Genomic DNA, 22,894 nt, shown 5'->3' on the forward strand with positions numbered 1-22,894 from the left:
TTTGAAGATTACAAGTACACATATCCGATCGATAAATAAACAGCAGCACGAATCTTAAGTTCTTACTTGTTTAATCCGGTTGGCGTTTTGTGCTTTTCAGCTCAACCCTCCTTCCTACGTCGAGCTTCGAGCTTATCAATATATCGCCTAATGATATCACCATTTAGAGAACAGCAGCTTATCGACCAAACCAATAATGTATAAACCCGTACGAACAGTCTAGAGTCCTTATCGGTCCTTCTTCCTTTCTAGTTCTGTTTGCCTGTTGAGTCTAGAACACCAGTCTCAGCCTCAGTGATACTCGGTTGATATACAAACCAAACAGATTACACCACATCATGAATTAGTAAACAAACATCTCTACAAGATTTAACCGAATGTGACTGTAAATATGGGAGACTGTCATTCATAGACTAGGCAGAACTCAGCAACGGTAAATCGTATAATAATAGTTTATAAATCATAATGAAGCTTATAATTAAAGGAACATGAATATGAATAGTTTAGTTGCTTAACAATTATACAATCAAAATATATGTATAGTAATGGTCCATAAATGAATCACAACAGTTTGCATTCCGAATTCTCGTCCAGATATAACAATACTGAGTAAATTTGTATTCTCAATAGATAAGTAATCGATTTCAATCATATAGATCGTCAAAATACGATCACAAACTATGATAGTTAGGAATACAAACAATTGGTTTATACTTAACAACATATATGGCTTACAAAATATTTAAGATCATGATACTAATTTAATGATCATTACTACAAATGAACGTACATTAGTGGAATCCAACATTAGGAACATTTTATTCTCCCCCAAATGCCCTAGTATGGCTGAGAGTGGGGAGAGTTAAATCTCCTTCTCCAAATGCTCTCACATGGCCATATTCATACAACTACTGACAGGGAATTCCTACTCACTGCCTTCTCGTGACGAGGGTGATCTTTATGAAATAGAGAGAACGAAAAGCGAATGTCCGGTGCTTTAACAGGGTTGACTTACACGGACAGTCCACCTAGGACAGTTGGAAAACCCTCATTACAAATTAATGGTGCACATGGACTCCAGGACACTGAGGGGACAAATGGTGTATGAACCTATTGTTGGTCACTGGCTATTATGGGACTGCATCTCCTGACGTTGCTCCATTGCCTTACGGATTAGACCTTTAGGTTACAGGCTCGGGGTGTGACCCACTAAGGAAATCATCTTTTTCAATTTGAACACTCGTTTAGTATCCCATCCTTCACACAAATCGAATGATTTAGGTGGCGCATATCTATTTGGTGCCTTCTTGTACCAATGTTTATGTGTTTAAATAAATAAAGTCATTTTATCAAACTGTTTTGTAAATCATCATAATTGGATGGAGAATGCTGATGAGCGGTCTATGCTCTTCCATGAAGGCTAACAGGCGTAAGTTTTATATCTTGACAAATATACAATTCTATTGTAAATCTACGATAAAAGTTTATTCCAATTAAGAACTTATAAATATTGAAACGTTAGGATAATTAGAAATCATACATTAAACAGTTGTTTGTTTTAGTATACACTGAACTATTTAAACGATTGCAACTGTTGTAAGATTGTACTTACTGATGAAACTAAGCATTAGTCAGACGAAACCTTAACCGATCGTATTGATTCCGATAGGATTTGGTCTGCATTAAGAAGGACCTGACACATTATATTGATCACAATCTAGTGATCAATCAATTATTAATACATCACAATCTTACAAGAAATCAGTTGTAGTCGGGATAACCCAGTGATAACATCTCTGTGACTGTGAAGCTGGATGACATAGGATCGAATTTGTCAGGGAGCATCAGTTCCCTCAAGAATACAGATACATATTGCTGACGAGTGCCAAGTAGCACAAAACATAGGTCCAGAGTTCCATGTTGACTACCTTAAAGCATCATCTTATCTCAACATAGTTACACTACCTATTATTTTCTATGTATGACTAAAAAATATGTCTTGTAGATACTAGTGATAAGTAGTAATGTATTGAACGAGAACATACAAGTGGGGACAACCAAATGCATTTGAATATAAAATTACAGAATATCTTCGTAAAATCTGAAAACCATACAGTAAATACTTCATTTGCAAAATGTCAATCATTCGTCTCAGACTTTGCTATTCCTTCGTTTCCACAGTAATCATTCTCTCTTCCCTACGATCTTCTTAACCTTCTGCTTCCAGGCATTTTACTTTTGATTGGTGGATGATACATACTATTTATAACTGTTAAGGAGACCTGAAAATACTTAACCAGTAGTCTTAAACAGTAGACTATGTAATAGGGAAAAGTTATTGTATATGGAAAATGTAATCAGTTAGATTGTTAGCCGACTGTTTACTTAAATATGGTTCTGTTTCACACTGATGAAATTAAACGAAAGATGATAAACCAAGGTGTATAGAACCTAGTAAGTCATTTAAATTAAGATATATAGAAAATCAGCATGCAGCAATTGATTTATAGAAGTATTACATGACCACAGTCAGCTACAACATAGGACCAGGCACATATATGCATCGGTCCAAGATGCCACAAATAGGTGAACATCAAGTTCATAGAAGTAGTAACTTCAATGGTAGTAATATATATGAGAGATTATGTATAAGGATAGGACACAGGAAGAAAGGAAGTTCATAGAATGAGATGGAGCAATTTTTTTAATCTCATCGTTTAAAGGAAGACAATGAGTGTATGCACCTACGTCATTTTGACCGATTCTGAGCCATATATCACCCAGAGTCTCCAACCATTAGTCACGCGGACTCCATTTAATTACATGAGCTATGAATATAAAATGTTCATTCCCCCGTGTATAAGTACCTTTATGACCTTATAAAATTTTGTTAAGAAGCCGTAATTTGTATAATTCAATTTGAAATGGCTAGGATTATCCCATTGTTGTTATTTTGACTGAAGTTGGATAAGCCTTGATTGATATGAGTTCTTGTGAGGATTGTATGCATATAGCCATTATGACACAAATTGATATAGAATAGATGGAATGTGGTTAGGAGTGCAAGCCAGGATGCGCATCTTGACGCTTCAAATTGGATTAAATATCCTCTCTGTTGCATAAAAGTGTGACTATTTGAACTCAGTAGCTGGGTGGATAACGCGATGGAATTCAAAGTGAACGGCACTGAGTTTAAATCCCGGAGTCAACATCAATTTGTGAATGTAGATATATCCAGCTAGCGAGTCCCAAATGGGACGAGACGTGTGTCTTGAATTCCAGTGCTAACCACACTCCATCTATTCGTAATTTGTGCAATTAACCAAGTCAGCAGTAAGGCAGTCATTTCTGATTACAGTGATCAAGATGTTCTCTCGAATATATGACATGAACTGATAAAAGTTAGAGATGAGGACCACTGTGCTCGAATTAAGTTGTTAAAAGGATTAATCTATGGTAGGATCTATATTGTGCACTGAAGGAAGTGTCCTATCCCAAGACGTAATAGCTAGTCAATTGCTTCCTGGTTTTCAACGATAACCTTAACTAATCTTAATCTCACCTCCACAAAGTACAAATAAACAGTAGTTGATACTATATTTCTTTCCAACAAGCAAAAATAAACACCATAAGTGTATAGATGGATAATGGCTAGCAGTGGAATCCAGTTTGACGCGCGTTTCGTCCTATTTGGGACTAGTCAGCTGGATTTACCTGCATCTCAGAGTTGATGCTTAATCTGCGACTCGAACCCAGTACTGTTCGCTTCAAACACCATCGCCTTATCCACTTAACTACTGATTTACATATGTCAACAAGAGACTGGTCAATTGCAGTCCTAAATAACAATGGGAAGATTCAAGTAAACAACACCAATTGAATGGACCATATGTGTACATTCTTTGGATTGTTTCAAAAGGAAACAATTATAAAGAATACAGCATGTAAAATAAACTAACTATATCTAGCCAGTTATATAACCAAAATGAATTTTAATTTACAATGGATTGATCATTGAGTGATGATCAATGTCATGTATATCAGATCGTTCTTAGTGAAGATCGAATCCGATTGACCGATTTGCAATGTGGCCACTAGTCTAGGTGACTTGACATTGAGTGTACCATGTTAGGATAAGATAGTGGTTGGACGTAGTCAACAGGAAACTCTGGACCTAAGTTTTGTGCTACTTGGCACTCATCAGTAAGGTGTACCTGTAATCTTGAGGGAACTGATGCTCCCTGACAAATTCGATCCTATTTCATCCAGCTTCACAGTCACAGAGATCATCGCTGGGTTATCCGTACCGCAAATGACCTCCTGTACGATTGTGATGTATTAATAATTGATTGACCACTAGATGGTGATCAATGTAATGTGTTATTTATTTGTTTATTTGAACACATAGATATTGGTACAAGGAGGCACCAAATATATATGCGCCACACAAATCTCATTCGATATGTGTGACGGCTGATATACTGCCCGAGTGCCCACACCGAAGCAGGTGATTTTCTTAGGGGACCACACCCCGAGCCTTCGACCTGAAGGTCTTATCCACAAGGCAGTGGAGCATCATAAGGAGATGCAGTCCCATGGAGGCCGGTGACCAACAATTGGTTCATATGCCATTTGTTCCCGCAGGATACTGGAGCCCATGTGCACCATTGGTTTGGAATCCGGTTAAAGTGCAGGACATTCGCTTTTCATTCTCTCATTTTCGTAAACAACAACACCCCGCCACGAGAAGGCAGTGAGTAGGACTTCCCTGGCAGAGGCTATATACGCGTGGTCATGTGCGAGTATTTGGATAGGGAGAGCGGACTCTTTCCACTCTCGGCCATACCAGGGCATTTGGGGGCAATGTAATGTGTGTCAGTTCCTTAATAAACTAAGAATTAACTATTTTAACCCACTGAATTACTACTTTTTAACCAACAGATTTAATCATGTGTAATCACTAATTTCTAAAAACAAACGGAAATTATTTACTACAGGATACGTACCTAAGTGTGTGTGTGTATAGGTGCGTATTTGTACAGATAAACACATAGGAGAGAGTTAATACATTTAGAAATGAAGGATATGTAATTAGACATTGTGTAAAACTTCAAAACTCCTTATACAAAAAAAAAACAGCCTAGTGATATGAATGCTGATAGGAACAGGCGTCAAAAATAGTTTATAGCGTCAGACAAGTTGATTAAATTTAGTTAATTAATGAAACATAACATAATGAAAGATGGTGGAAATATGTGGATTGTTAGAATGTATACATATATGTTTGTATGTATGATCTACTGTTTACTTATTATTAGATTACTTACTTAGGTCTGTTACCCCCAATGGAGTATAGGTCACCGATCAGCATTCTCCAACCCACTCTGTCATAGGCTTTCCTTTTCAGTTTTATTCAATTATTGTTTATTCTTCTCATATCTATGTCCATTTCTCGGAGTAATGTGTTCTTTGATCTACCTCTTCAGGATTCCAAGTGGAGGCTTGCCTTGTGACACAGTTGGGTGCTTTCCTCAATGTTTGTCCTATTCACTTCCAGCGCTTCTTCTTGATTTCTTCCTCTGCTACAATATGATTTGTTCTCTCCCACAGTAGGTTGTTGCTGATAATGTCTGGCCAACGGATCCGAAGTATTTTGCCTAGACAATTGTTCATAAACACTTGTATCTTTTGGATGATAGCTTTGGTAGTTCTCTAACTTTCCGCAACATACAGTAGAACAGTCTTAACATTTGTATTAAAAATGCTGACTTTGGTGTTGGTTGAGTTGTTTTGAATTCCAAATGTTCTTCAATTGTAAGTATGCTGCTCTTGCCATGCCGATTCGCGCCTTCACATCTAAATCAGGTTCATTGTGTTCATCAATGATGTTGCCTAGATATGTAAAGGTGATGGCTTCCGTAGTTCTCCACGTTTCCACCCCATACAGTAGAACTGTCTAGACTTATTGATTACTGACTGAGTAACTGTAAGATTATAGTGTACAGCACTATATGGGAAAGTGTTTAATCGATTAATCAAGCTGTGGACTATGATTAAGACTCGTGCTACATGCCAAGTAGCTGACTAACAGGATGTAGTAAGCAGTTTTTTCTATTCTTCTAATTTCTGACTAATCTGATGCATGATTTATGAACACTTGAACCAGTATATACTTTCATTACATTCGACATTGTTTATAATTAATAATTAAATTAATATATTAGTGACGATTTCCAAAATGAAATTTTGTCGAATTCAAGCGCGGAAACGACGTCTGAAGTAGAGACAGTTCGATACAGCTATACAATACTGCGAAATCAGAATAGCCTGGAAGCTTTGTATCTGAAAGTGGAACCAAATCAGTCGATAGCTGACCAAATAAGAAATCATCCTTTACACACAAATTATTACCATATTTGTTATGGAACGGAATAAACAGTACATAATTTTTATAGTTTGAGACGCAAACTGAGTTTACCCAGAACACCATTTGAAACATGGGAGCATTGAACAATTACCCCCCTTTAGCAATGGATGAGAATTGCACAATATCATGAGTTGATTAAAGTTAGATATTACCGTTGGATCAAAGCTCAGTGATCTAGGGAGTTAAAGGTCTGCATACGAGACCGATGGCCCTGAGTACATTTTGCGGACCCCAGGATCATGGATATGGACATCCGAGGAGTCCCATAATAGGATGAAACAGCTGTTCAATGATGGTTTAGATAAGATTACTTCGTGTTTTAAACTACAGAAAATTCCGTAATAGTCAATTATTGTGAAAGTAAAGATTACATGATAAATATTCCAAATCACAAATTGAATTTATAAATACTTAAATGAAATTTGAAATGAAACTTAGGTTATTAAATTTGTGTATGGGCTGGGAGCCCAAAATGCCCTGGTACGATCGAGAGTCGGCCCTCCCACTCCAAACGCTCTCACATGGCCACATGCATACAACCACTGACACAAAAGTCCTACTCACTGCCTTCTCGCGGCATAAATGTTGATTACGAAATAGAGAGGAAAAAAGGTGAATGTCCGGAGGTTTAACCGGGTTGGTGGATATGGAGGATCCATCTTGGAGTTAGAAAACCCTCATTCCAAACCAAAGGTGCACATAGGCTACAGTATCCTGATGGGACAAATGGTGTATGAACCTATTGTTGGTGACCGACTACCATGAGACTGCACCTCCTGACGTCGCTCCACTGCCTTGTGTATCAGAACTTTAGGTCGAAGGCTCCGGGTGGGGCCCTCTAAGAAAACCACTTGCTTCGGTCTGGGCAGTCATGCAGCATCAGAGACATCACAAAAACCAAAGTTATTTGATACTTGCCTAATCGTTATTGTGTGGCGCATATTCATTTGGTGCCTTCTCGTACTAATATTTGTGTTCAAATAAAACAAACAAATGGGCTGGGATACTGTCCGGAGGCCCAGACCGAAGCATGTGGTCTTTTTAGGTCAATCTTCGAGCCTTTGAACTGGAGGTCTAATCCACCGGTGACCAACATTGGGTTCATACGTGTGTGCACCATTGGTTTGAAATCAGACATTTTCAACATCCCCACGTGGACCCGCCGTAACCATACGCGCAGTTCAACTCCGGACATTCGCCATCCACTCTCTAAACTTCGTGAACACTATCACCATGAGGTAGTGTGTAGGACGTCCCTAACAGTGGTTATGTGAGAGCGTTTCGAAAAGGGGGACGAACTCTCGCTACTGTCGGCTATTTGTAGACTATTAAATGGCTGAATTCTTGTATTTCTATATCATTTTTATTTTAAACTTCCAATAAAATTATTTTGTTTCCATTTATTTAGTGGATGGATAGTGTGTGATTTACATCAGAGATTTACCATTCTAGAAATAAGGTTCGGCTATACTGTGTATGTACTTACCAAACAGTCGCGAATGCTTACTTACACCTGTTACTCCTCGTGGAGGAGCATAGGCCGCCCACTAGTACTCTCCATCTAACACTGTCCTGGACAATCCTTGCTAGCTGTCATTCATCCTTATCATATCTGATTCTATTTCCCGATCTAATTTGTTCTTTGGCCTTCCCCTTTTTCACTTCCCTTCAAAATTCCAAGTTAGGGATTGCCTCGTGATGCAGTTTCATGATTTCCGTAATGTATGTCCCATCCATTTCCATCGTCTTTCCCTAATTTCCTCTTCACCTGGAAGCTGGTTTGTTCTCTCCCACAGAAGACTGTTGCTGATGGCATCCGAACAATCGATGTTGAGTATCTTGAGTAGACAACCATTTATAAATACTTGTACCTTCTTGATAGTGCTTGTTGTAGTTCTCCAAGTTTCAGCTCCGTACAGTAGAATTGCCTTGACGTTCGTATTGAAGATTCTCACTTGGATATTGATTGAGAGACAGTTGTTTTGAGTTCCATATGTTCTTCAATTGTAGGAATGCAGCCGTTGCTTTACTAATCCTCGCCTTTACGCCTGTATCTGATCCTCCTTGTTCATCGATGTTGTTTCCCATGTATGTGAAGGATTCCACATCTTCTAGAGTTTCGTCATCAAATGTGATTAGGTTGATGTTCTCTGTGTTATATTTGAGAACCATAGAATCGCAAACACTTCAATACCCAATTCAATCATCAATAATTATTGTATATACTACACAAAAACTGACAAAAATGTATCTTTCATCTTGTGTAAGATCATCACAATGGATATTCTCTTTAATGTATCATGTTTAAATGATAGAAATCAGTGTATACACACATAACCAAATGAACATCTATATTTCTTATAACTTTCAATAATACAATATAAATAATGTTGTACCATTTGTAAAATAGACAAACATAGATACATTGAGAAACAAAACAAAGAAGAACTAGAATCATAATTGAAGAAAAGTTTGTGTATATAAATAGTGAAAAATACTAAATATACAGATCTATTCAGTAAGACTATAATTTATGAATATACCATTGAATGATGTGACATTGATCTTGATAGTATCCATTTAATAATCAGGATCAAAATGAACCTGATAAACCAATATGAAGAATTTGAATGATGATTTACAATGGATTGTTAACATTAGAAATTAGATCTCTTTTTTTTCAGGAGGGGGGTGGTGGGGGAGGAGTTGGGAGGCGGTTACATCACGAACTATCATGTCAAAACTTTATTTAACCAAATTAGATGTGTGAGTGACGTTTGTGTCAAAAAAAATCTAAAATCTGTTATCTTTTTTTTGTTAAACCCTGATTAGTTCATTCATAAATGATAGTTTCACCGGTTGAGAAAAAAGAAAAGACTAAAATGGTGGAATAGTTAACAACTGAAGAGGTAACCACTTTATTCTTCTGCTTTTGAATCAATCCATGAAAGACAATTGGTTGTTGTTGTTGATGTTAAAAATTACTATTACTAATATGATTACCCTCTAGTTATAAAAACACAACAATCATAGTAATAGTCGAGTATTAAGCAAAGAATAAAGTAAACAGAAAAAACAAACAATAACAACAATAGACAGTGCATTTTCTTTTCTTTTTTTCTTTGTAAAAAAAAATAAACAAACATTTTTCACTATAAAAAAAAAGAGAAATACAATTTTCTATTTGCTTTTTTTGTTGTTGTTGTTTTCTTTTTCTGAGAGAGAGAGAGGGGGGGTGCATAATTTGGTAGAAAGCAGGGGGAGGGAATAAATTGGAGAAATATCCAAGAGAGAGAGAGAGATAGGGAGGGGAGAGAGAAAGAGGAAAGGCAAGGGAAAAGAAGAGATAAATTTAAATGCGTACAGCTAATAAATTCTTATGATACAATAATACATATGCATCTGTATGTAAAACATCATTTAAATTAACTGATACAACTTTTTGATCATCACATAAACACCAAGCACCAGGACCAACACGTATATAAGCTGTATAATGACCAGAATTAGTTTGACCACTATGATTTAATACAGCATATAGAGAATATCTAAAATTGAAAAAAAAAATAAAATAGAATTATAAAATATTTATTTGAATGTTTTAATATAAATGTCCTGGTACAGTCGATGGTGGAGAGAGTTCGCTCTCTCTTTAGAAATGAGTATAGTCACCAACTTCTCGAAGCGGGGGTGAAGTTTACGAAATTGGGAAGAAAAGCGAATGTTTGTGGCTTTCATAGGGAAGGTGGATAAGAAAAATCTACCAAAGGGAATTGGATAACCCTGATTTCAAACCAATGGTGCACATAGGCTCCAGGATACTGAGGGAACAAATGAAGTACGAACCAATCGTTGGTCACTGACTACTGTGGAACTGAATCTCTTAAAGTTACTCCACTGCCTTATTCATTAGATCTTTACATCAAAGGCTCGAGGAGTGATCCTCTAAGAAAGTCGCTTGTTTCGGTTCGGGCACCCGGGCAGTATCCTAGCCCTCACACGAATCGAATGATTTATGTGGCGCATATCTATTTGGTGCCTTCTTGTACCTATATCTGTGTTTAAATAAATTTTAAATAAATAATTCATAATTAACTGATCACTAAGTAGTAATTACTGTCATATATGTCATATCCTTTGTTATGAGTATATTTCAGTCCTACAATAGGTCAGTCGAGGCCAGAATAACTCAGCAGATAACATTTCTGATTATGACGCTGAAAGACACAGAATCAAATCTGTTAGAGAAAATCCGTTCTCTTTAGATCACAAATATACCTTGATGATCAGTGTTAAATAGCATGAAACTTGACTTCACGGTACTCTGTTGACTACCTCCACACATCATCTTACAGACTGTAATTTATGGACGTTAGTATTCTAGCCCACACACAAATCGAGTGACGAAGTGTGGAAAATATACATTTGGTGCCTCCTTGTACCAACGTTTTATGTGTCTAAATAAATTAATAAGTTGGTTATAGTAATCACAGGGAAACATGTATGAGTATCAGAAGGGTTTTTGTAGATATCATAGTAATTTCAATGGTTGAGATCATGAGTCAATTGAACCTAGACCACCGTGGAAAATGTGGAAGCGAAACGGGATCGTAGATGCGCACTGTCACGAGTTCCATGGTGGAACGAAACGACCGTCCAGTGCTTCCAGCTTTTCCATGATCGTCTAGCTTCAATTGACTCATGATCTCAACCACTGAAATGACTATAATATCCACAAAAACGTTCTGATATGAATCAACATATGTTCACTAGTGACTGGCTTCAAGAGGTATTTCCTGGAGTTCTAGTGAGAAACAGTGACCAGTGAAGTTCAACCGGGTCTGTTGTGAGATAGTAACTCACTGAATACAATTGTAGACATTGACACCAATGGATGCCGGCCGGCTCAGTGGTCTAGGGGTTAAGCGCCTGCGCGTGAGACTGATAGGTCCTGAGTATCTAAAAATTATTTCTCATCAACATTTCAGACTGGGAAGTCAGTATATGAAGAAAGAAGAGTATAGCCTGAAACACGTGAGATAATATATTCATTTACTAATACTAAGATTTAGATATAATGGTAATTTAATTGAAGTCATTAACTCTTGGTGTATGTTTTTTGGTTAGGCTCGATGAAACAGTTGTCATTTGTCAAGGCAGACTTTAGACGACATCAGTCTTAATGATGTAAATTCATTTACGTAGTCTGTTCAATAGATAAACGATGTAAACTTTTTCAGTTTGTTAATTGCAAGCAAACGATCAACCGGAACGTACTCAAACCTTACACTAGTTTAATTTAATTTAACCTTAGTGGACTGTCTCTATGCAGATACTAATCTATGAAAGTTGAAATCGATCTATAAGTACATAGTCTCTTCATGTGTTTAGATGTTTGGAAATAGTTGTCCTCAAGTTTCTAACTTATAGTCAATTATAATCAATGTAAAGTCTCGTATAAATTTGCGTGATCAAAGTTACCATACAACATTAAAACGACAAGATGAAACTAACAGAACGAAAAGCAAATGATCTGAAATCATTGTAATAGCAAATCATAATGATAAAGACGAAGCATTGAAAATCTGGTTCGCGAAGATAGGAAAGAATATTGGAACTGAAGGTAAACAGAGAATGTATCTAGGCCATTGTGACCAATTTCGAGGCATATCATTAAAAGTATTCAATCACTGATCAACGTTATCGAGTGATATTGCAACCAGATAGTATTTATCTACCGTATCTTACCTTCAAATTATAATTATCTCAACGAACATTTCACGACGAGGCAGGTCGTAGGTGTTGGGCATACTTAATACATATCCGAACCACCTGAGAAATTTGTCTAATATAACTATACTACTAACAAATAACTAAATCATTCCCTTGTTGATCACTAAAATTCATAATAACAAACTTACTTATCATACCAAGCTGATTGGTCGCCGACAATTTGATGTAAATACGGAGCCATATCCAATTCAACAGGGAATGTGATCGATGTATTGATTTTCGTATCATGATGACAACGCTTGTTGATATGATAAAATAACAGTTGAAAAGAGTAGAAAATCAAGAACATACATGGTATGAAGTTGAGAAAACAATCCAAATAATTAACAACAAGTTAGAATAGTTAGGGGTAGTCAAACCAAGATGTTGCATGAATCTTCGACGTCACTAACTTTTGGTCTGAGCTATATTGGTAGATGCAGACTACTTGGTTGGAGTCCGCGTAACTATCGTAACCAATGGTTGGAGACTCGGGGTGACATGGCTCAGAATCGACCACAACGGTGTAGGTGTATAAACTCTTTGTCTTCTCTTAATCTGTGAGATTAAAATCACTTTATACCCTCCTTTCTACAAATTAACTCTTTCTTTCTATATTATATTCTTATATGCAATCTTTCTTTTATATATTACTACCATTGAAGTAACTACTTTTATGAACTTGGTGTTCACCTTGTTGTGTTAATGAGGTATGGCAACTTAGAGTGATGCATGTATGTGACCGGTCCTGCGTTATAGATGACTAACTAACTGAGAATGGTTAAAGTACTATTTGATGATTGAGATTATAACCGCAAACGTTTAATGAATGGCGTTGATACTTTGATTTTCAGGGGTCACAAGAGACTGTGTTTCTACGTGGTATCAAGCTTAATGTGTCATATCTGCAGCCTGACTATTTATTACTCTGTGTTTTCCGCTTCTTACATATCATTACAAAATACCTGCTGACATATTCTGGTGTAATGTTGATTAGAGATTAAGTTTCCAGCTTGAAATTATTATGTTTTTAATATGTTATGTCTGGTTGTGCTAAAATGCACATATATAACTACAAACAAATGCGGATAAGTTCAGTTCACTCGACTTTCAACTAATAAGAATACGGGTTTGAATCTCATTTCATTTACGACCGTTTGAATATTTATATAATAGCATCACTACTCTTCATACAATCAATATTATGCTCAGTAAAGCTGAATTCATAAAACCGTGGTTTTGAGTTAGCAACGTCGCATTGATAGCAGTCAGGACGAAACCCGGAATATCAGTATCATGCTCGTCAACACGGTGCACATGAAATCTCGAGGGAACTAATGTTCTCTAGTAGATCCAAATCTGGGTCACTCAATTTCATATTGTTGAACGTAACCATTGAACGGACCGAATAGCCCAGTAGTAACATATTAGACTGTGGGATTGAATGGTTTAGATTTCAATTCAGTAGAACATTAGTTCCTTCAAGATTTCAGGTACGCCGTGTTAGAGAGTTCCAACTAGCATGATATTTATATCCTAAGTTTCCTCCTGACAATGTTTAACCACCTAACATCGAAACATAGTGAACATGATGTCCAGTTACTTAGAATGATAGACATGTTGCAACTTGATAGATCAAATTCAATTAACACTAAGGACAAGATAAATATGATGTTGATCATTACTTATGGATCAATCAATGTATCTTGGAAGTAATCATTAATTCATGGAAGAAATATTACTGTTATATCTTGAATGTTGATTTCTTGATATACCGCGTATAACAGAACACTAGAACACCAAAACCCTTCCAAGTCTCAATAAGAAGACAGAAGATTAATGAGAGGAATATTATTCCAAACAGTGTCAATCATAGAACAAAATTGTCAGGTATTTATAGTTTTTAGTAAGAACGAAATCATCATTACAGTCCTCCAATCCGCATACAGGGGGCTATTAGCATTATCCAATCGGGAAGCTGCACGTAGGAATTCTAGAATATTCTTCCGAAATGTGATTGGATGGAACATCTTCGACTCCTTCTGAGCCTCTTACAACTTCCACGAGTTCACCGGTGGTCCGTCGTCACAATTACGTTTCAAATAATATTAACCTCTATAAATCTTAAAGGGTTGGTATTCAATTATTGTTATCATTTTCAAGTGCAGCTGTGGTTCAAAGATTAAAGGACTAGACTTTCAGTTATCAGGCCACGAATTCGAAATCCGCCCCACTTGCTTTAGTTTGAGAAATCAGGTAACACCACTGACTCTCATGTATTAAGAGCGCAGCTCAAAGCCAAGTAGATGAATATATACCTAGTGAGCTGTAAGTTGGATTTTATTAAACTCTGTCGATATATAGACTCTTTGAGCGAGTCTCAATAGTTCATGTGGCTACCAAGTAATTATATACTGTGTAATGGCTAGTAATAGAGTACAGAGTGTACGTTTTGTCTCATATAAGACTAGTATTGTTAATATTTACAGTAAGACTTGCCCCCAAATGCTCTGGTACATCTGAGAGTGGGAAGAGTCCATTCTCCCTCTCGAAATGCTCTCACATGGCCACGCGTATATAGCCTCTGCCAGGGAAGTCCTACTCACTGCCTTCTCGTGACGAGGGTTTTCTTTACGAAATAGAGAGGACGAAAAGCGAATATCCGGTGCTTTAACCGGGTTGACTAACACCGACAGTCCACCTAGGGGAGTCGGATAACCCTCATTACAAACAATTGGTGCATATGGACTTCAGGATACTGAGGGAACAAATGGCGTATGAATCTATTGTTAGTCACCGGCTATCATGGGACTGCATCTCCCGAGGTTGCTCCATTGTCTTATGGATTAGACCTTTAGGTTAAAGGCTCGGGCTGTGACCCACTAACAAAACCACCTTTTTCGGTTTGAATACCTGGTCAGTATCCCAGCCCTCACACATATCAAATGAAATTTGTGTGGCGCATATGTATTTGGTGCCTCCTTGTACCAATATCTATGTGTTAAAATAAATAAATAAATAAATAAACAGTAAGACTTGAACCCGGTATATTTACTGCTTCAAAAACCAATGTGTTTAGTGAACTATTCAGTCACAACAGAAATCATATTTACAGACTAATCTATTAGATACATACCTTGAGATAAAAGCATAAAACATTAGGTAAATGAAGTAAACTGAATTGTTTAACAGCCGGTCGACCAATATTACATTGTGAACACCATATTAAACCATCAATTAATTCTGGTCGAAAATAGGATCCAAGACATGCTTGCAATGAAGTAGAACCACGTTGAATTACATCTAATGAAAGATCTAAGAATGGATCTACTGTTGATGATCTATGCTCACAACCTTCATATGATATGACAGATTCCAAATCACCAAAAAACACCTACATATATATGTATATATATACATACAATAGAGTGACAACACATGCAGGAAGAAACAATTTTACATTCAACTCAAAACAAAACATAATAGAAGGAAGTTTTGAGGATATCCTATGAAAATTTAATTTCTGCTTAGGTTTACAATTTATTTTCCAAGAGCTAATAACTGAACAATAATATTGTCTATTGTAGATGACAATAAGAATTCTCTTGTGAGAGACCTGTCTTTCATCGATACTTAAGTGCACATGTATTCAATCAAAAACGGTTGAAGTGTAGCTGCATACATTGTCAATTCGTATAATTGGAGAAGTGAAGGTTGCACTATGCCACAAATAGATCTAAGCTGGATATAAACAGAATTTGTAACAATGCCGTGGTAGTTAGTGTCGCCTGTCAAGTTAGATTGACTGGACTACTCAGTCCATTACGTCTTCTACCAAGTCAGGTGAGTTGGCTGAAGAGAGGTTAACTTAAGGTTTGAGGCCAAAATCATACTAAGATGTGATAATCATAAGATGTTTCTTTCAAATCAACATGATTTGTGATGATGCCTTCGCACAATAAAAGGAGGGTCACATAGAGCTGATGCATAAGTGACATACCCCACCTGATCTCGCGGATTTCTATCGACAACGTTAAGTTCTTAAAAGTATGGAGGTAACATATCGAAAACTACTAACAAAAACGCTGTATGACTGACCTCAGTCGGTTATCCATTTGGCTCTGAGATCACCTTTCCGGATCATCAAAAACATTCCTAACTCAGTTTTCTTTTCAGGTCTAACAAGAAAAATTATCCCTCAATAGTGTATGCAACCTGGAGGTAGTAAACGCCTTGATATCTCTAACAGAACTCGAAATCATTTGACTGAATGTTTCGCTAGTTTGAATATATGATATAGCGAATATTTATCCCTCAAAGTACAATAATACAAACTTAATCACATCTATGAATAATCTGATCACTTTGGAAGATATGCCAACTCGGTTGATAAGTCTTCAAAGACTATGGAGTAATTAGGACTATGTGTTACGATTATACTTCATTAACTATCCTTTACCTCAGAAGAGCAATGTTGACAGAAGTGGAAGTACACTGGAAGAAAGCTAAAGGTAGTGATGTGAATAGATAGGTAAAGAAGCCATGACGAACAACGAAAGCCATTTTTGAGGACATTATTTCACTGAATTTAAAGTTTTTAAAATACTAACACTTACTTTTGTTCCTGGGTTATTCCATAAACAATAAGCTTGTGTGTGATGCATGATTCACTGGCATGCTCTCTATTGTTCCAAAGCTATTGTAATTTAAACTTTATTCTTCTACCCTAATGGTTAGTTTAAACATAATTGTATTTTTCTAATGGTTTGTGCATTGTGGTCGAGTAAGTCATCTATCTTTTTATATTAATCTAAATCAAGAATAAATCGAGTAGTGTTCCAGTTGACTCGTCTTCTTTCTAGCTTGCCAACTAATCAGGTGATAGAACAGTTTCCAACTTTCTGCCCAAAATTGTTAATCTCAATTTGAATTCACACATTTCTAAGCACAAAGTTGAACCAGTTAGCCTATCGTATCAATCTACATCGAGATAAGTTCTCTTCTGTATATTATCGGGTAGATAGATCAAGGACGTAACAGGTAGAAATAAACGAAATCATAGTATCAGTACATGAAGTTATTGAATGCCTGGTTAGAATCTGTATGACTAATACTTATTAATCTTCAGTACCATGATACAAAACCGATTGGATCAATGCAGATATGCATTCATTTCGTTATTCTGTTCCCTTTCAGGTGATATTCTCTTTTTATTTGGTCATAATATCATCAATACTACAAATATTCCAACTCCTCTATTCATCGTCTTTGTTGGATTCCATTTCACCATGCTGAACTCGTGTAGTACAACTCAGGTGGATGTAATATTTTAGGCCAGTTCCTGAGTGGACCATAAATAATTGACCTGCAACCGATTTCAAACCCTCCATGGCCGGTGACGACTGATCCACCAAACGAGGAGGAAGTCCGCAAGGAACTCCAACTCTTGAAACGTTACAAATCACCTGGCCCAGATGACTTACCTCCGGCTCTTTTTAAAGATGGTGGTGACTTTTTGACTAAGGAATTGACGACGTTGTTTACAAAGGTTTGGGAACTAGAGAGTGTACCAACGTCATGGAATGAGTCGATAGTTGTCCCTATCTTTAAAAAGGGTTCACGTCGTTCCTGTAACAACTATCGGGGGATAAGTTTACTTCCGATTGCGTCCAAGCTATTGGCTTCCGTCATACTTCGTAGGTTGTTCAAAACCCGAGAAAGATTGACTCGCGAGGAGCAGGCTGGGTTTCGTTCTGGTCGAGGATGTATTGATCACATGTTCACCCTCCGCCAAATGTTAGAACACCTCCATACTTATCAAAGGCCAACAATCGTAGTGTTTCTTGACATCAGGGCTGCCTTCGATTCGTTGGACAGAACTGTTCTCTGGGATTGTCTATTGAAGAAGGGTGTGCCTGAGAAGTTTATTAACATCCTAAAAGCCCTATATAAAAACACCTCAGGCAGAGTGAAGGCATACAACCACCTCTCTCCATTGTTCCATTCGAGCAGTGGGGTTAGGCAGGATTGCCTAATCTCACCATTCCTCTTCAACTTTGCCATCGATGACATTCTAGAAACAGCTCTGATGAATGTAAGTAATGGTGGTGTGAACCTGTTGCCTGGAGAAAGACTTCTCGACCTTGAGTATGCAGACGATATTGTCTTACTGTGCGATAATGCCCAACGCATGCAATCCGCACTTAATCAGTTGGCAATCAGTGTCCATAGGTATGGTATGTGCTTTGCACCTTCGAAGTGCAAAATACTTCTACAAGACTGGCAGGATTCCAATCCTGTACTCACCCTGGATGGTGAGCAGATAGACGTAGTCGAGAAGTTCGTGTATCTGGGTAGCTGCATAAGTGCTGGTGGGGGTGTGAGTGATGAGATCAATGCACGTATAGTGAAAGCCAGAGCGGCTTATGCCAACCTGGGCCACCTTTGGCGCCTTCGTGATGTTAGTCTGGCTGTAAAAGGTCGGATCTACAACGCGTCGGTGAGAGCAGTTTTGCTCTATGCTTGTGAAACCTGGTCTCTCCGAGTTGGGGACGTTAGACGACTCTCTGTGTTCGATCATCGTTGTCTCCGAAGGATTGCTGACATTCAGTGGCAACACCATGTCAGTAATGCAGAGGTTCGGCATCGTGTGTTCGGGCACAGAGATGATAACCCAATTGGTGTCACCATCTTGAAACACCGACTTCGGTGGCTTGGACATGTTCTCCGAATGTCGTCCCAGAGAATTCCACGTCGTGCATTATTTGCCGACTCTGGGACTGGTTGGAAGAAGCGGAGAGGTGGTCAGTGCATGACATGGTGTCGTGGTATGAAAGAAAGCTGCAAAGGACTGGCTTGTGTTGGTCCTTCACGACTCCCTGGCTGGGGTCTGAGAGATGGTGCCACACAGTGGCTAGAGACGTTATCAGATATGGCTCAGAATAGAAGCCAGTGGCGATCCTGCTGTAACCTTCTTTTACTTTCTTCATAAAAAGTGGTTGTGTCTCCCTTACCTGAAAGATTTCTTCTGATTGTACCTTTCCGTTCCCTCATTTCTACCATACTACCTTACACCAATCTCCTCGTTATTGTTCTCTTTTTTTTGCGCTCCTTAGCTTTTTTTTTCTATTTCTCTTCGAATTCTCATTGTTTTGTGTGGCGCATATATATTGGTCAATATTCATGTGTTCAAATAAATAAAAATAATAAATAATCTGAGGTTTCTCACAATATATATATATATATTTAAATATATACGTAGTTAATGAAGCAACTCCTATTAATCAGTAAATGATTTTTACCAACTAATACAAGATCTTCGCCTAATTATACTCAGCATTTGTTTAACCCATTGCTTATATATGTTAGCCTGTTAATTGACAGTGTTAAAACCCATTGTATCGTATTAGTACTGTTAATAGTAGAGCTGATTCAATGTAAATCAACCATTCACTACATAAATATACATATGCATAGATAAAAAATTTTCTCGTCTACCTACCTGATGAACAATACAATCACAAGAATCGGAACTTTCTCGAGAACTCGATACTGATGATGCTTGTGAATTTGAATCCGGTTGTGGAATACATTCAGTTGAATTGATTATTTTCGGCGTTTCTCTAATCACTTTACTATTATGCTGATGATGATGTAGTAAATTATGATTTGTATTAATAAAATTACGATCTGGATTAGAAGAGCGTGATTGTTGATCATTGATAAGTTTTTGTCCAGTCAATGTACAATTCTCTAATAATAGAAATTGTATTTTACATGTAATAACCAACTTTAATGATTAAAATAACGCGGGATGAAAAATTAGTAAGCATTAAATACCTGTGTCATAAGATTACAGGATTTCTCAATAATTTATATCCCTAACCCTAACAGAGATCGAACTCGCAACCTTCATGTATCGAGGTAGGCACTGAGCTTTTAAACCACTGAACCAGCACCTATTGTTTACATGTCTAGTCTCAATGTATTCGCAAATTTACGCAACCATTGGTGAGTAACTGCATTATTACCAACATAGCTGAACTCCAATTGTTAGAGTCTCTCACATACATGTCAATTCAATGGTCTAAAGGTTAAAAGCTCATCATGAGACTCGGAAGCCGGAACGTTCGAACCGGAACGTAGTTCGACACTAGGACGAAGTAGCTGTTCAGTCCCTCCTTGTTTGAAATTGTTATCTAACCAAACTCAATCCATAATATGAAGAGTAAATTGGGAAAAAAAACTATATACTCACCTTCATGATCGTGTGGTGATTCCTCGCCAACAAGATGACCATGTATTAAAGTCAACAATGTTATAAGAAATTCATGAGCATCCCGTTGTTCATAACCAGCTAAATGACTTGCATGTAACCAAATTGCATACAGCAGATTATTTGGTACAAATGGAGTAACAACGGGTTTATATAACTATATATTCGAGAGATAAAAAATTACTTCGATTATGTATATATATACACAAAAGAATTAAACATTTAACAATCAGTGCTTATCGTGAAGTAACACCAACCTACATTTGAAAACATACTCTGTATAACGTAAAACTCTGACTGGAGCACTCCTAGGGTTAATTTCGATCCCAAGTCCTTGTAAAGGAGGAGGATTCGGGTTGGGTTTAGCAACCACGTTTAATGAAAGAGAACTTAGCTTAAAAAAATTCTAGCCAAAAAAATCATTTTGACCATTTAAAATCTGGCCTGGGGATTTTCATATAAAAGTTATAACGCCTTATGGTGAAAGCCGAGATTTTTCGGAAATCACGAGGCCGATACTCCTGAAAACCAGAGTAACAATTGATATGAATATAAGGAATGTCTACGAAGTGTGGGGGGATCGGAAGGATCATTCACATAGAGGCAGAAATGAAAAGGTAGACTTGGAATCTTCAAGACAAAAGGAAAACAGGGGGACATCAGAAGGATGAACAGCACTTGGCAACAACTAGGAAGAAAGGGCTCATGGCGGATTTGACTGGATATCCCTGGTCAGGAACCTATGCTTCAAGATAGGTAACAGGCTCAAGTCTGTATGATGCGCACCTCTACAATAACACACAGCATTGAGAACTGAAGACCTTAAGATATAAAGAGGTCAAGTCAGAAATAAGGTGATGTGGTAAGTAACTCTCAATGATGACATTCGGACGAGGGTTATGATATAAAGCAAGTTGAATTTAAAAAACTGGATACTTCGAAAACCTATGAACAATAATAACTGACTCAATATGCCAAAAATTGATCTTTGTGTGTTCGACCCGAAAATGCAAAGAGTTTACAAGCAGAGATAAAACAACTATCCAGTATACCTTAGTTATCAGTGGTTTTTCTGGTTGATATCGTTCCTGATGTTGTATAGTCTCCACAAAACCACTGCAGTAAATGATATTCATAAAAATCCAGTAACTTGATCTACTCTCTGTACAAATTGAAAACATTATACCAAACAAAGTTTAAAGGACAAACAACTATGAAGTTAGAGTCTCCTTTCCTTTTTCTTTCCAGATGTCCTTATTCATAATAACTACAGGAGATGAACAGTTTTGTATTAAACGGATTTTGTCGGCTAAGCTACCATATGATCACTTGTCTGAATGAATCAACAAGGAAGTGTACAATGATATTATAAGTAAACAAGATAGATCTGATGCTTTGATGAAAGTGGATATTCCTGTTATGGATGCAGAATAATATACCAATCATTATCATGTTAAGTCTAATGATGTCCTTGGACCTTAAATGGACATTCCCTATTGGCCATTATTTATTTCATTCGTTAAATAGTGTACAAATGTTGTTTTCTATTTTTATGGTACGATGTGGTCTGTTTGGTTAGTATGTAAATAGAGTATGTCTGAAATACAATGATTCATAACTCAGAGGCTGTGACTTGCGTTCTAGACTCAACTGGCTGGGCTAGATAGGGAAGCGGGACCAATCAGGGCACTAGGTCGTTTATTCCGTTTTTTCCGTGTCACTGTTATCGATCGATATAAACTCTGCGCATCAACCCTGCAATTCACCCGTTACAACAATTCCCACCCTTTGCCCCCCATTGATTCAAACCACAGTACCAACTTGATTAACAGAATTCAATCAAGTACTAAGGATTATGCAACACGATGCTCGTGTAATATCATGAAATGGCTGAAGTTAGGAATGCAAACCACCAATTCGGCAGCCTAATGGTTAACCATTCACCCCGACACTTCGAAATCTGGTAGGGTCGTAGATGTCCTTGTTGAGAGATCCTGTACGCGTACTAAATAACTATTCAATACTTTTTGACTTTCACTAGTTGCCTAACTAAAGTCAGTCTGTGATATACAACTACTATAAAGAGAAAATGACATTTTTTACTATCAAACGTCATTTTAATTAGCGTACAAACATTTCAATTCTACATGGCAAAAGTTGTAGAGCAAATACCTCATTTTTAAATATCTATAAATGTAACGAAACCAGCGTCCTGGATTCCACTGTAAGCCACTATCCATCCGCCCCCAAATGCCCTGGTACGGTCAAGAGTGGAAAGAGTCAGCTCCCCCTTTCCAAATGCTCTCAAGTGGCCACGTGCATACAACCACTGCCTTCTCGCGGCGGGGGTGTTTTTTACGAAATTGAAAGGACGAAAAGTGAATGCCCGACGCTTTGACAGGCTTAGTGGACACGAAGAG

The 22,894-nt window shown here is 37.4% G+C and overlaps 1 protein-coding gene across 1 annotated transcript in view; it reads right to left on the minus strand.

The window, feature by feature from the left end:
- Positions 1–2,335: 2,335 nt before the first annotated feature.
- The window catches only part of USP51 (Ubiquitin carboxyl-terminal hydrolase 51), a gene marked incomplete at its 3' end in the record, with an annotated part of 30,520 nt that continues 9,961 nt past the window's right edge, over positions 2,336–22,894 (minus strand). Inside the window, exons 6-11 of the mRNA XM_012942039.2 lie at positions 20,457–20,631; positions 19,701–19,951; positions 15,336–15,593; positions 12,349–12,458; positions 9,792–9,975; positions 2,336–2,407 (exon numbers count right to left, since the gene is read on the minus strand). Of these exons, the coding sequence (XP_012797493.1) occupies positions 2,336–2,407; positions 9,792–9,975; positions 12,349–12,458; positions 15,336–15,593; positions 19,701–19,951; positions 20,457–20,631 (1,050 nt within the window). The remainder of the gene's footprint in view (positions 2,408–9,791; positions 9,976–12,348; positions 12,459–15,335; positions 15,594–19,700; positions 19,952–20,456; positions 20,632–22,894) is intronic.

Source organism: Schistosoma haematobium, chromosome 6, assembly GCF_000699445.3.
Source record: "Schistosoma haematobium chromosome 6, whole genome shotgun sequence".
NCBI lineage: Eukaryota > Metazoa > Platyhelminthes > Trematoda > Strigeidida > Schistosomatidae > Schistosoma > Schistosoma haematobium.